The sequence below is a fragment of the Choristoneura fumiferana genome, chromosome 18 (assembly GCF_025370935.1).
Source record: "Choristoneura fumiferana chromosome 18, NRCan_CFum_1, whole genome shotgun sequence".
Lineage (NCBI taxonomy): Eukaryota > Metazoa > Arthropoda > Insecta > Lepidoptera > Tortricidae > Choristoneura > Choristoneura fumiferana.
The window spans coordinates 22565329-22579988 of NC_133489.1; the positions used below are offsets into that span (position 1 = coordinate 22565329).

The window sequence follows — 14660 nt, forward strand, 5'->3', positions numbered from 1 at the left end:
TTTGGAGTTGAAATAAAAAATACAAAAAGACTCCAAAAAATCAATCATAATGTTCAATATGTATTTATCTATTATAAGTAAGTACCTATCCATAGTACAAGCTTTGCTTAATTTGGGATTAGGTCAATTGGTGTCAAGTGTCCCATGATATTTATTTATTTGTCGAAGGGCCTAAATACTCAGCCTTGGAACCGACGTACTTTGTGCCATTTGCGGTCGAGCCGGCTGGCCTCTGGGGGGTGGACGCCAGGTCGTCGGTTTGGGAGTTGGGGCGCAGGATGAGGGACAGAGGAAGTGGCCCCCGTTCCGGGTCGTACTTAATCCAGCGGGTCTCGTTGGCCATACAAAGGGGCAATACCGCTGGGGTTGTGGGTACTGGGTACTTTTGGGCCAAGTACGATGCGGACGAATATTGAGTATTTTTTTTTTTATTTAATATTTATTTATTATTATCTATTACTGATCGTCAACCACTGGGCCACCACGGCTTTTTTTTCTATCGCCTCTGAAGCAGAGGATCGTACCCTAGCTCGCATCTCTGAGTTTTTCGAAACATGTGCGAAATTACATTTGAAATTCACCACGAGCTTTACGGTAAAGGAAAATCGTGGGGAAACCTGCACACACGTGCGAAGCAATTCAATGGTGCGTGTGAAGTTCCCAATCCGCATAGGGGCCCGCGTGGAAACTAAGGCCTATGCCCTCTCATTGTGAGAGGAGGCCTGTGCCCAGGAGTAATAGGCTAGGATGCTGATTACTGATCGTAAATGGACCACCACGGTCACTCTGCTAATAGTATAGCGACTTAGTAAGTAGCGTTTATACCTGCTGAGCTGGCAACGTTGCATTTTTGTTAGTTTTCTCGATTACCTATTCCATAAAAATTGAATGAAAATTTAAAATTTGGTCTGATAGAATTGTTTTTAATATATAAGTTAATGTGTCTACTCCAATAATTATTCGTTATAGACTTTTATTTTCTTGAAAAACCGTTAATAAACATTAATTAGTTTTTAAAGAATATAAGTCTATCACGCATAATTATTGGAAACAAAAAAAAACTAAGAAAAATGCAACGTCGCCAGCTCACCCTCAGCGGGTATAAAAGCTCTTAGAAGAAGACTATTATTCTCAGAACGCACACAAACTCGCATGAAGCACGCACGCACACAGGTCAGCACCTAACTTTAATGGATCTTAGACTAATAATTGAAACTAAATAATTCGGTTGTAGAAGCGTATATTCAAAATAAGATGACGATTACAAGTCAAAGCCGAAATAAATAAAAAACTATACCCTTTATTTAGATTGCTTTAATAAAATAAATAAATGATGCTAAGGGGCTGTTTCACCATCCATTGATTAGTGTTAACTGGCGGTTAAATGTGATACCGTCTCCGTTAATTCGGACAAAACAAATAGTGACGGCATCACATTTAACCGTCAGTTAACACTAATCAATGGATGGTGAAACAGCCCCTAACTCTACTCTAAAGAAATCATTAACCACCTTGATGTGGAATGAATTATATATTTATTTATAAATGCATTTTCAAAATAGTATAGTATTATATAGTGTGTAGTGTGTGTGTGTGTGTGTGTGTGTGTGTGTGTGTGTAGTTTAGTATTATATATCCTATGTCACCGTGACTATTATAATGATAAAAACCTCAAATTCAATCCGTCGTTTAAATCACCGTAAAAACGCACCAAAAAATAACCCTTCTTCCAGCAGTCGAATAAAAAGTAAACTTTTGTCGCTAAAATAGCTATTTTTCTACCCAAAATGGAACGAAAAAGACGCACTGAGGGACAAATCAGAAAACAATCGCGGTATATTCAAATTTTCAATCGAATGAATTCGACCTCCAACCGTTACGCTACCCAACATTCCAAAATACCACTCGATCGAGATGCCAGAATCGCCCCCCTGTCATTCCCAGTGATCAAGGAAGGGGCGATTATCAAAGCGTCGACAATTTCTCGCGTGGGCTTATTATTTTTAATGAGCACACTAAAGGTGTTCTCGCTTTTTGTACGGTTGACTCTTAACGTCGTAGGTTTAAGGATCGTATTGTAATGAAATTTCTTAGGATGTGGAAAAATTCTGAAATGATTTCTTCTTTATGTTCGTGTAAAGATCAATTAGGTGATAATAGGGTACCTATTGTAACAGTCAACCGCTAGGTGACTCCTGCAGCTAAAGTACCTACTTATATAAGTTTTGTGGACTCCTGACTAAGAGTAGGTATACATGTACCTATTATAAGTTATGTTTTACCCTAAATTACACAATACAACAAAGTAAATACTGATGATACCATAAATACAAATATCGTAGTGAGCATGTTTTTCTAAGTTTGAATAAATTACAGAAAAGTATATTTTATTACAAAGAACTTATAATTCTAAAGACTAGTTTTTTATTAACTAAATTTAACAATAAATAAGAATAAAATCGTAAAAGGTAAATAAACTAAAGATGACTTTTATAAACTTTGTTACGACAGATGTATTTCTAACCTAATTAAATTATTCAAAAACCATTAAATTATACTTTTCTAAGATAGATAATATAAATAAAGCAAACTTTTCTAAGATATATAAATTGTTTAAAACTTAAATTATCTCGCACCTTTTACAGAATAGGACCCATCAGCATCATACATTCCTTTCTTTTTTTGAGGATAATAGTCATCCTTAACATAAGAACCATAACCTTGCCCTTTATAAGGCTCGTGGTCGTGGTGACCATAGTCATGATGCCCGGAGCCGTGATGGCCATGACCGTAGCCATGATAACCGTGGTCATATTCATGATGACCGTGGTCAAAGTCATGGTGATGGCCGAAGTCATGATGACCATATTCATGATGGTCATGGTCAATCTCGATGTATTCATGCTCGTGCTTCTTCTCTTTTAGATAGTGGATGAACCAGAGCACGAAATGCCAGGCTTTTGAGATGACCACAAAGAAGATGATGCCGTAGACTATTTTTAGTACGATCAGCTTCGTGGCCACCGCGTAGAAGAAGTGAACTGGGGACAAGGAGATTAAATCATTTAAAACCATACTCACATCAAGCATCCTGGGTCATTGTTAAAAGTTTGTGCTGGCTCTATTGCTTTGTGCAAAAGACTACAAGTGTTTTTAGTCCATTGTAACGAAAATTTCAAAAATATAGTCCCTATTTTTTTTTTCAAATGTGATGATCAATCTGCAATGTTTGGTTTGTCACTATAAACTCCTAACTATTACTTTAAATAGCCTTATTTAATTTATTTATTTATTTATTTGTTGCTGTTTATCTCACTACCTATATTTATTTTGGACGTATATTATATGTACGATATAATTATGTATGTATTCGTAGATGTATTGCTGTTACGTTAATTTACTGATCTACTTTGATGCACCACTTGTTGTTATAGTCCTTCCTTCTTTCTGTAAAAAAGGTTGCCTGGAAGAGATCGCTCTTAGCGATAAGGCCGCTTATTGCTCACCTTGTAATTTATAATTTGTTTTCTGTATCGCTTACTATGTCTGGTGTACAATAAAGAGTCTTTGTTTTGTATTGTATTGTTCGTAATTATTTTTGTCTACAAATATTATTACTTGTAATAAAGAATGGTATAATCAAAACTGATATGATAGAGGCAAGTACCTGAACGCATTTTCACAATAATCCATTTATCAAACTACCATCAATCTTAATACAGTAATCATAATTATATTTTGCAAATAGGGCACAAATGGGTCTTTTAAATGTCTTTGTTTTTAGTCTGCCAGTGCTTTCGGAACAACCATTTATCGAAGAAAAACGTGTCGAAAAAGAAGCTTGGCAGATTTTTTTTTTACTAAAACGAGTTACTTTTTCCTCTATTACTACAATATTAATGAAAAGTAAATCCGTATTTAACAAGTAAAGGAAAAGAAGAACATAATTAACAGCACAGCAGCTAATAAAAATGTCACTGGCACAATTTTTATTGACTAGGATATAACGCACTCGGAATAGAGCATATATGCAGGAACACAATTTATTTTATTTTATAAAAAACTGAAAAATAAAACGAATTCCGTAAAAATCATCAATATCTGTTTAAAAATAAGGAAGATACGAACAAAAATGAAGCTAGGATTCTGTCTCTTTCTAAAAAAATAAAAATTAGAATGCACTTTCTGTGACCGCATTTTGATGTCATGTGACGTAATTTCACACCTGATATCTGTGTCTGATTGACGTCTACTTCTTTGTTTTTTTTTAAAAGGTACTTAAATAATTCCTGAATAGCCTTACCTAATTCACTGCCTAAAATATCCCAATACGAAGTCCAAGAAATTACTAGACGTGGTGCCAGTGCTTTCGTGGTACTTTTCAAATCCAATTGTATCATGGTACTTATCGAATCCGTGATAAGTTGCGTCAACTTGTTTATATTTCGGCCACACGTCGGGTACGTATTTGAAAATAGCCAGGGCCCAAGCCATGACTACCATTAGTTTCATACTTGCAACCACGAGAGCAATGCCTAGTATAATCTTGTATAGTCCCACTTTGGCAGCCAAAAGGAACGCTAAATGCGCTGCAACAAAAAGTTTTTTTAGAACCTGATCAAGGCCACGATGATTTTCAACTGGCGTGTCTTTTTCATTTTAAAAATCTATGGACATTTCCATTATTGATGTACTATTTTGGCGGAATAATTATAGCTAAATATCTCTTATGCCTCTTATTTCTTAGGCCTCTAGGTTGGCAACGCATCTGCAATACCCCTGGTGTTGCAGATGTTTATGGGCAGTGGTGGTCTCTTACCATCAGGAGACTCAATTGCTCGTTTTCCATCCTATACGAAAAAAAACTCTCCTGATTTTTGCTTAAATTAAAACAATAAGTTAAAATATGGAAATTTTCTGTTCTTTGTTTCTAAGTCAGTACAGAAACAGCACTCTCAGTAATTGTGAATTTTAAAATTAGGTCAATTATTTAATTAAAACTTTCTTAGCTCTAGTTTGCTTGGCAAGCAGAAATAATTTAGTAAGTATTCCTTCTGCTTCATTCATTCTCTTGTAAGTTTAATAAGTTTTAAGGTGTGCTTCCATTGAGGCAGAACTTAGCAGAGAGGTTATCCGACCAATTACAGATGTTAAAATCCATATCTCGCCCAACTATCCCTATATTGTGGCAAGGAAAGGGCCTGATATTAAAATAAACACAAACAGAGAGAGTGACGGTGAAATACAATTTACAATAAGACTAACAGAGACAGATTATTTTTCACCGGCGTCATATAGTTACACCCAATATTTTGCCACAAACAAGCTTGTGGCAAACAATTACTATTTGATGCACTCTCAAATCCAAAAATAAATAAGTTACTTGTGAAGAATTTCATTTTAAAAACAGTATTTTTTTCTGCATTATCATCCAACTCACATAATATGTACCATATTTTTGCCCCTAAGGTCGCAAGAGCGCCAGCGATTTTTTACAATTATACGTAATGTCAAATCAGATCAATAAACTTTATTCCACAAAAATATTCCTTAAAACTAGTAATAACATTCCAGACATGCCAGTAAAATTCTAGATTCATTTCCGAAGCATTGAAATCGTGGTTCACAGCCAGAGGATTTGCTTACACTGGGAATTCAAGATTGAATTATACGAATTCCACCATTTTTACCAGTTGAATTTATAAAAGATTAGAAGAGTTTTTTCTATGGCTATGGACGTATTGAAATTCTTCACTCTTTCTAGATGTCCTTTTAGTGTATGACAATTGCGATCGTGGATAATTATAATTTATTTAATGCAAATGTTCCGTATTTCTATCAATTTACCGTCTAGCTAGCACAAGGTGGTCATTTGTTTCTAAATAATTTTAATTAATCTGAATCGATAGCAAGATCGAACGTAGATATGAACCAAACGCCTTTTAAAAAGGAACAACGAAACGCAAAAAAAAACAAATCCAAAATTCTCAAAAACCTAGCACTAACAAGAAATCAGTGTACTCAACTCCTGTGGACGCCCCAACACTGGGCCCCCAGGAGCAGCGTTCCTAAAACTTCGGTTGAGTCTGCATTACTCTCTTGCTATCTAAATTTATCTCACAAATAGGTATAATATAATTTATTGAAGTAATATTACGAGTACAGTCTGCATTGATTTACACCTTGATTTTTTATATTTCATTTGATGATTTTTCACGTTTTGCGACGTAATTTTGATTTTATAATTATTTTGTATCATTGACATTTTATTATTTTGCTCTATTTATTTCATAAATTGTTTCTACTTCCTAAATTTGACGTTAAAGTTGTAATTATCTTTATTTCCATGATTTTATATTGAAATTTTGCTGTATTTCATAATTTAAGTTTCAGTTATTGCGACATTTTTACGTTTCTTGATATTATTACATTGACATATTTTTATTTTACTGTTAATCAATGCTTTTATTATTCATATTAAATTAAATTTATCCGGATAACTCACGTCTTAAATCGAGTTTAGCTGGACATGTTTCGGGCTAATTCGCAGCCCTTCCTCTCGAAAAAACGCGACTGGCAAGGCAAGTCGCGTTGCTTAATTAATTATGTTAATTTAATATGAATCTCACGGTAGTTTCATATTCAAAGCTTTTATTATTATTTTTTAATTTTATTCCAATTTGACATTGTAATTTTATTTGTATACATTTGACCATCCTTTTGTGAATTTCTTATATATGCTTGTATTTTTTATTTCAAAAAGCTGTAAATAAATATACTGCCCTCTAAGCCGTAAGGCGCTATATCTGAGATACGCCCTTTTAGTTCGATTCCCCTTGCCCTTTTGTTCCAATCGATAGCTAAACGAATTTTGCATCTAATGCGCTAGTAGCGCTATCCAACTTAAAACGTTTAAAAAAATCACTAATAAGTTGTTTCATATCTCAACTTTTCCTTATATTACTATGACTATGAGATTATGCCGTTTGTCATTGTAGTGCTATGTAATTTTTACGAAACCAAACAGCCGTATGTCATAACATAGGCTGAAAACGCTTCAAAATAGTTACCTACCATCAACGGCATTCAATTTACAAAGTAAAAGGTGGTAAGTTCATCTTTATAAAGACAATCTCAAGGAAGAGCATTATCTCAAGTTACGCCTTATTTTCTAATCAAAATAGCGGCGCTTATGTCAATAATATATATGGTCCAAAATACTTGTAAATAAGTTTTAACATCTTTAAAAAGCATTGTTTTTGAAGTTGCGATAATACAATTTACAAAAAGCCGATTTCCTCAAAACTTACTCTGATTGAGATAGAGCTTTTCGGCTTATCAGGGCAGTATATTACTATCAATTTACAATTGCAATATAATTTACACTTATATGTATTCAGGTCACTGTAGTTTTGAACTATTGCCTGTTTAATAAATAAAGTATAAAGTATAAAAAGTAAGCTTTATTAAAATAAAGGAAGAATTACTTACTTAACAATGCATATTTTGCGTGTCCTCGGGGCTCGATTAAATCCACTTCTTTAATTTCTTCTGAAGCCTCAACTAAACCCAAACCAAACCACACGAAAATCACAAAGAAATTCATTTTTTCTTTTTTCTTAGTCAGTCAATAATCTACTTTATTAAGTATTTTTAAAACCTTATAAATTAAATTAAGAAACGTCGTCGTTTATTTTTGAAACTTAATCCACCTTAAGCCACAGTCCATCGGATAATGCCGCGAAAAAGAAAAAATATATATTTTTTATGCTAACTGATTTGGACCAAAGCGTGAAGTGTAATGCCAAAGCGGCGGTATCGACGCAAAGAGGTTTCATGTGATAATTGTGTGGTAAATACTGTAGTTGAGAAAGTGTTACGTACGTCTAAATAATTTTCACGTAATGTTAAATATGGAGAGTATTGTGACATGTAATGTAACATATGTTTGTGTTTTCACTGAAGCGGATATACTGGATGAGAGAAGCACGATGTCTAAATTTACAAATACAATTTCCGAGTTATTTGCGAGTAGCTACGGGAAACTGATTTTTGAAAATACCATCACATACCCTATGAGTTTTGCTCCCACCTTAACCTTTTGAAACTAAGCTAACTGAGTCAGTATTGACCTGATCCAATTAATTCGCTCACTTGATAAAATTATGCGAATTTATTTTATGACAATTAAAGTTATAGTAATTTTCAATTGTACGGACACATCATTATGCTAAATAAGTTATGATTTTTACTATCATTATGCCTGTTCAATGTTATGTGAAATAGGGGACACCTGTAACAAACACACACATTCAAAAACTTTCGCAAAAATAATATTTTTAGGATTTATTTGAGATATTTTGTTTGATTTAGTCTGAAAACAAAAGGTCTTTGGGGGGTCCATATCGGCTCGCATACTTATAAGAAGTCCGAATGTACCTAATGTTTGTCAGAACGATCGTTTGTCATAACTATTTGTTCTCTGAATCCAATAATTATTCCGAATTGTTACAAAACAAACCTAACCTAACCTATAGTTTTCTATAGGTATATTAATGTAATGTAATGGTATTATATTGTAATAGGTATATTAATGTATAGTGTAGTAATGTAATGAAATGTTAATGATTATGTTGTTATTGTTATGTTTATGTTGTTGTTCTTTCCTGTTTAGGTTAACTTGAAAAGATCCCTTTTAGGGATAAGTTCGCCTTTGTACTCTTGTTTTGTTGTTTTTTATTTTTGTATTATTTTTGTGTTTTATGTACAATAAAGTATTTACATACATACATACATTATGATTATGACATGTATTGATTGTGATTTTTAATTTTAATTTTTAACTGTAATTTGTATGGGTTAAAAAAATACCTAAATATAGAAATTTATTATTATTATTGTAGATTGACCATTTAATAATTTCAGAAAACTGTAAAGTTTCAGTGGGATAAAAATTATGACAAACGATGATTCGGACAAAAAATACGGTATGACTATTGAAGAGTATGCGAACTTTGGCGCTCCCGGATACGGAGCCATGGATAATAACCTAGCATGTTTGGGACCTATTAGGCGCACAGACCAAACCGCTTCAAGCAATTTTGGTTGCAACTCGGCATTGCAATCTTGCGATCAAATCATGCAAGGGAAATTAAATAATGATTTATGTATTGTTTTTAACGATTTCTAGATATTGAAGTTAAAATAAAGGGGTTTGTGTATAATATTTAATGGATCACGAAATGTTACAAAAAGGGCATCAAAAAATCTTGTTCACTTATGCTCGTACACCTCATATTATTTATGCTAGATCTACGCGACATAAAATGACTTTTAATGATGCCTAGATCTAGTGCTGAAGTAGTAAGTCTTCGTCTAAGATCAAGACAATCACGCGCCAACAGCCAGGAACAAAAAGTTTTATTTTGTTTATTTAAATAATTCGTGTTTTATATTGATATATTTTATAAACCTAGATAATACTACTAAATTAAAAATGTATAGTAAAATGCTTAAAAATATTTGTTTCGACTGCTGCTGTTTAATTTCCTCGTAGTTGAAGTGAAAAGTGTATAACTAGTTGTTCATAACACCCATTTTTCCCTCGACTTTACTATCAATCCTCGCCTGCTGCTCGAGTAAAATGGCATTTTATGCATTTGTCACAACACTTCTATGTATCACTAAAAATAGACCTTGAATCACAAGGGATGACGGTGAGAAACTACTTAAAAAGTAAAAAAAAAATACAGAAACTGGAAGCTGATGAGTTTCTATACTTTCGAGAGACATACTCCAAGGATTAATTATGCATGCATTAGCCAAAGCCTGTGGCTCTTTCACATTTTTATGGATATAGGTTATGCATCCAAATCACATCAGATTCTTGGCAACGCTCATCCAGTTACCGATGATGGCTCGGCTAATATTGTAAATGGCGGTGTGTGCGAGGCAATCACCGTTAAATTCGGAAATAATGAGCAGTTCGTCTTTACGACGACGATATCGCTGTTAGGGGTGTCCATTTATCGATAGAAATCACTTCAGTTAATGTCAATAATGTGGCAATATCTTGTCATTATAAGCGAATTGGCGATAACGTTGTCTACAATACAAACAAAATGTTAATGTCACTCGGTAATCGTCGGTTTTTTTATTTTCCTGAAGATTGAAATGAGATAGAAAAATAGTTGTTTTTTTTTTTCAAATTCCGAACTTCATTTAGCAAATTAGTTTACTTATGGTGTTGAGTGTAGTCTTAGATGGCTGTATTGGTAGATGAATGTATTATTATTTTAACTGTTACTGATTTGTTTTTCTAATGCGATTTCAGTTTGTGGTCAATATTTTTGAACTGTGACTAGTCAGACTTCTCTGGGACATCTCAGAATTTACTTAACTAGGATGAAGATGTTTTTCCAAAAGTGGGCTGTGTTGATTTGAGATAGTGTAAAAATATTTAAAATCGGTGTAGTACTTTCAGAAATCAACCTCTACATATAAGCTAATCATTTCTTTTAATTATTTTTACAGCTATAATGGTTGATGAATATAAATTTTGTTATTTATTTTACAAGCACATAACTGTATAACGAGATAAATTTTCGTCATCGCATGCTTCTTTTTACTCTGATACTCCCAAAGGAGCCGGATGTACACTGATAAATAAATCGCAAAGTTTCTACCACTAAGGCTAAAGATGTGTATAGTATATGATAAATGTATTTTTTGCAACATCAGTGAAAACCAATACCCATGGAGGTTTAGAGAAATCTCGAGATTTAAATTCGAATCCCACATTTCCTGTCACACGAGCAAAGCAGTGGATAAATTCTAGTTGCAAATTAATAAATGACAACGACCACTGGTAGTAATTAATCGGTAAATAATTGATATCTGCGCTCCCTGCGGAAATAACCATCGCACTGCGGATTTGCATATAAGCCTGTGTATTATACAACGTGTTATTTTTTGTTTCCGTTAACTTTTTGTGTTTGATATACAATAAAAAGTTATAAATACAATGCAATACTATAAGGTAATATTCAACATATCAAATAAAAACATTTTTTTCTAATAAACAATTAGTAGCCTGACTCTTACAGTTTAAAACAGTGTAAAGATTTTTTTATATCACATTTTTAAAGTCCCACTTGATTGTTTTTATTTGGCACAAGATAACAAAGATATAAGCTTTTTTGATGTATTTCTTAAGTGTCACGTCACGTCAATGTAACTCGTCGTTTGTGCATTTTACAATTACCGAACAACGGCTAACCGATCATTATCATCATCATCAGCCGAAAGACGTCCACTGCTGGACAAAGGCCTCCCCTTAGAACGCCACAATGAACGACAACTCGCCACTTGCATCCACCGGTTTCCCGTAACTCTCACGATGTCGTCAGTCCACCTGGTGGGAGGCCTGCCAACGCTTCGTCTTCCGGTTCGTGGTCGCCACTCAAGAGCTTTTCTCCCCCAACGGTTATCTGTTCTTCGAGCGATATGGCCTGCCCATTGCCACTTCAATTTGCATATTTTTCCATCTATGTCAGTGACTTTAGTTCTTCGAAGAATTTCCGTATTTCGGATTGGCTAACCGATAGAATTGTACAATTTGACTTTGAACAATAAGGGTACATATCGATATATACATTAATTCTATCGATATATTATTATACCATTGATCGACCTCTGCGCATCCCTAGCTCACGTTGGAGTTAAATAGTCTGTTCCATTTTGATGGCCGATGAACTTGTGATTAAGCGAATTAATCTTCTACGAGTACATGCCATAACGTGTGCTTTGAGAACTAAAGTTCGTGTCATAGTTATGTCTACTTAATAAGGCCTCAGAAGAAGAAGGATGACATAATTTTTTATCGCTTGACTATTATGGTTTTGGTACCATTGTACTGCCGAGCGTAAGGCACCACTAAAATGTCTGCGGAGTCGCTTAAGAGCGTACTGTCTTGAGAGGTGTTATGTGTTCTATGATAAATTATGCGAAATTACTCTTTTGCCAAATACACTTTATGCGAAATAATTCTTATGCGAAACAAATTTATGTGATGTGTGTTATGATGTGAGTTTCTGACAAATAAGGTTTTGCCAGATGAAAGGTACTCGTGCATTTTACTGTCATAATATTATAATGACTACGAAACTAATAGTAGATTTTAGCGTCCCTCAGGCGCAAAACATTTAAAGTAGAAAATTGGAATTCTACTTAATGTCCGCCACAAACTCAGCATCCGTAATTACAGCATGTTCATACGGCCACTAAAATACGTAGAGTGAAACCAAGCTTCACACTGTCTAATACATTGTATTTTTTTAATATAAACCCTTCTTCCTCGTAAAGAACCATCTTACTTTCCATTACTGGAGCCAAATTATTTCCTGACTTAGTTTTGACGCGCGTTGCAGGACACTGCCGCAGCGCGCTCGTCTCGCATGTTGTACGAGTAGTCGCAATTGTACCTAACACTATACCCCCGCTTCCTGGCTAAAAGAACGCGCAAAATTGCATGCACCCCACAGATATAGCTTACACTAGATTACGCAAATGCATCTACTTCGCGTGTCCGAACCCCGACCAAACGTCGGGTTTGGCCCCATCCCCATACAAAGACTGACCGCTGAAAAGTGACAAGGTTGGTTTTCATACAGATTGAGGTGTTTGCGTTAGTGTGTGGTGATGATTTTCCGAAAATCGAATTTTACTGCAAGTGATTTTTCCATTCGCAAAATTTCCCAATTTTTATTTTTCTGTTAGTTTTTTTACCCGGAGGGTAAATTGCGTTATCTAGTGTAATCTATATCTGTGATACACACACGCTGAGTAAGAAAACCCTCTTTCCGATAACTGTCGTATCGGCTTCATATGCTAGTTACTATTATCAGGGAAAGAGCCGATATGGCATTTTAATTACTTTTACCTTGGATCGCATCACAAATGACTTAGATATTTCGCATTTTGCCACCCTAGGGTTGCAATGCAGCTACCACCTTCACTTTGTTTGATCAGGACCATTAAGTCCGCTATGCACTACACTCACTAGCAATTCCAACTTTGGCAGTTTGTCTGTCTCTAACTAGACTTCCCTGCGTATAATTATGCGTCCTAATTTAGCTGCACAACTGACGACTTACTACTGCCATTTGCCAGGCAGGACCCTCCTTTGCTAATTCAACGAGCAATCTAGTTTACATGTTGAAATTGTCACATGGAACTAAAGGATTTTTTAACTCACGTGGGTATTTAGGTTAATTCTCAAAGCTAGGTGACTTATGTCGGGATATATTATGTACAATCATAAATCAAGCCGCAATAAGAATAGAAACACTTAAACGGCAATTTTACTCATGAGTTTGAAATAACATTTGTCAGTGGTAGCGTGTGCCGATAAAAACAATGACGAAGTTTTGTGAATCCAATTACGGTGTGTATTTTTCTAAAAGTTTTCTTAGGCTGGGAACTGCAACCCAAACCCTCTGATTCTGAGAAGAGGCCTGTGCCCTGCAGTTTGACGGTCTCGGTTTTTTATAGAGCTCAAATAAAATGTTGACTGATTGTATGAACTTAAGTGACGTACTTTTTATGAGCTGTCAAAACACAATTCTCCCATAGAGTTTGAATGGAAATAGCAACATATGACGTCACTTATTCGTCAACTCAATCAACTAACTATTTATTTGTTTTAAAGCAACAAACAAACTTATTTTGCAGTTAATCGAAAATTAATCTGGTTTTCAGGGCTCAAATCAACGAATCGTTGATCGAAGGCTAAAATAAAGCGTTTTTTTTACTGGAGTCGTGTCTTCGAATTATTTTTTAATGGTGTCAACATCCCTATTGTAAATTACGTAAAACAGACAGTCGAAGAAGTTTAAGCGCAGACCCAGTTCGCTGTTCAATCGTTCTGTCCAATTTGTTTGAGGCGTATTTATAGACTAAATTATCATAGTTCACGGCTCAAAATACCCAGAAGATCACGGGTTCACTTCACACATTTAATCGCAGCCATAAATCAAGCAATGACATTAACGTGATGTTCTGTCATACATCATGCCGAGTGGCCGGGTTTAGTGGGCGTTCCTTGTGATGGGTCCTTAACACATAGTACCTATGACTAGAGATGCCATACTCGTAGTTTATCAATCAAGCCTAGCTCCCTGTACAGTCATCAGCATTAATGTCTGCCACAGCGGAGCGTGCAAAAATATCTGAAACGTCCTTCCGGCCCCTGAAATAGAGTCGTATCAGATATTTATGCACGCTTGTTGTGTCAGATATTGGTGCTGGTGACTGTACCAAAAAAATACATGTGTTACAGATAAACATATTTTTTAACTTTTTCAAACAAATAGTGACAAATATTTAGAACTGTAAGTACTTGTAATGTTCGTGGTCCAGGGGCTAGATTATTTGAAATCAATCCATTTTCAGTTCAACTTTTATACATACGAATCTTCTTCTTTGATCAGATATTGATATTTGATATTTTTGAGACTGATCAAGCAACCAAGTAGAAGCAACCCTAGGAAACATTTCTTACCCTATCGTGTTGTTAACTCGTGGAATGCTCTACCCGAACTTGTGATAAGTGCACCTTCAGTGAACAGTTTTAAAAATAGACTAGACAAACACTTAAAAAA

The 14660-nt window shown here is 34.8% G+C and overlaps 1 protein-coding gene across 2 annotated transcripts; it reads right to left on the minus strand.

Annotated features, from left to right (window-relative positions):
• Positions 1 to 2451: 2451 nt before the first annotated feature.
• On the minus strand, positions 2452 to 7776 carry LOC141437712 (uncharacterized). Of its 2 annotated transcripts, XM_074101187.1 has the most exons (3): positions 7492 to 7581; positions 4304 to 4589; positions 2452 to 3041 (listed from the first exon to the last, which is right to left on the minus strand). In XM_074101187.1, the coding sequence occupies exons 2-3, from the start codon at positions 4398 to 4400 to the stop codon at positions 2626 to 2628; spliced, it is 513 nt and encodes a 170-aa protein (XP_073957288.1). In that variant the 5' UTR covers positions 4401 to 4589; positions 7492 to 7581; the 3' UTR covers positions 2452 to 2625. The 2 variants fall into 2 exon arrangements, with proteins under 2 accessions (XP_073957288.1, XP_073957287.1); XM_074101186.1 differs by lacking the exon at positions 4304 to 4589 and having other exon boundaries at positions 7492 to 7776.
• Positions 7777 to 14660: the final 6884 nt, after the last annotated feature.

Bases quoted from the DNA above. Each gene is read 5' to 3' on its own strand.
- LOC141437712 (XM_074101186.1), bottom strand. From the start codon at position 7,606: ATGAATTTCTTTGTGATTTTCGTGTGGTTTGGTTTGGGTTTAGTTGAG. The intron at 3,042-7,491 runs GTAAGTAATTCT...CCTTGTCCCCAG, and splicing joins CGCAAAATATGCATTGTTAA to TTCACTTCTTCTACGCGGTG.